Here is a 1,154-nt window from a genome sequence, read left to right as displayed (position 1 = left end):
CATCCTCCCCAAGAAAATCCGAGCCCAAAAGCCAAGCAGGACTGTCTGGTGTTAAAGAGTTCAAATCCCTTCTCCATCCCAGATGGATCTAGACAGATGCGCTGGCTTTGCACGTAGCACCAGGAGCACAGCAACCGGGACTGACTGGTCCCTGGGCTGGGATTCCCATTCCTTTTTCTGGAGAGCACCAGCAAAAAGGCTGCTACTGGTCCCCTTCCTCCCAGTCCCAGTGTGCTCCAGAAACCAGCAACTAGAAGAACATGAACAGATGAATAAACACCACGTTCAATTTCATTGCACACATTTTTACAATTCTGGTTTCGTTCCTGAGCATTTTACAATTGCATGGGTACTTCCTTTGCCAAAATTTTTAAAAATCAACGAAACAAATATTTAAGGTCATTACAAGCTGGCAGGAAGCTGAACCAAGCAATCCCTCCCCTGACACCCTCTTTCTAGCCATCTTGAGGGCTTCAAAGGTCACTGGATTAGGGACTAGGTCCAGTTAAATCCAGCCTGGCCAAAGAAAACCGGACGCAGCAATCCAAGGTGACAGAGTTTGCTGCTGTGGAGGAGGATCTGGCGTGCAGGAAGCCCTCAGCAGAAAGGGGAAATGAACCAGTTTGGTTATGAAACTGTTCATTACAACTCGTCAGGCTGAGCAGCGAGCGAGGCCAGACTGGGGCTGCTGCAAAAGCCACCAGCGTCCAAATAATTCTGCTTGAAGGAGTTCGGATGGAGAAGGGCACAGGGCAGAAACCCCACGATGCTCAGAGCCAGGCTGGAGCTCTGCAGCCCACCAAAACCTCGCAGCCAGGCTCCAAACGCTGCTGCTCAAACCCAGACGCTGTTTTCACCCCGGAGAACCAGAGACACGAGTCACCACGTGCCGCTGCTCCTGGAGCGGCAGTGCCACCGCCCAGGGACCGCATGCAGCAGCGGGGTCACCCCGTGCAAGGACACCTCTGCACCCGCTGTCGCGGCACCCACCGGTGGTGCTGCCCCTGCAGCATGAAGTGCTCCAGCTCCTCCGTGATCCTTCCCACGAACTCATCCTCGTTGGGCGAGAGGAACACGCCATCCATGCAGCGCAGCGCCAGGGTGGCAGGGGACAGGAGGCCTGCGGAGGGATGGGGACACATGGAGAGCCGGCT

At 55.0% G+C, this 1,154-nt stretch overlaps 1 protein-coding gene across 1 annotated transcript in view; it reads right to left on the bottom strand.

Moving 5' to 3' along the window:
- R3HCC1 (R3H domain and coiled-coil containing 1) overlaps positions 1-1,142 on the bottom strand; it is a 7,587-nt gene extending 6,445 nt beyond the window's left edge. Inside the window, exon 1 of the mRNA XM_010082251.1 lies at positions 991-1,142. Within this exon, the coding sequence (XP_010080553.1) occupies positions 991-1,142 (152 nt within the window). The remainder of the gene's footprint in view (positions 1-990) is intronic.
- Between the last annotated feature and the right edge of the window lie 12 nt (positions 1,143-1,154).

Source organism: Pterocles gutturalis, unplaced genomic scaffold (genome assembly GCF_000699245.1).
Source record: "Pterocles gutturalis isolate BGI_N339 unplaced genomic scaffold, ASM69924v1 scaffold21154, whole genome shotgun sequence".
Taxonomy (NCBI): Eukaryota; Metazoa; Chordata; class Aves; order Pterocliformes; family Pteroclidae; genus Pterocles; species Pterocles gutturalis.
This window is presented reverse-complemented; position numbering and strand designations above follow the sequence as displayed.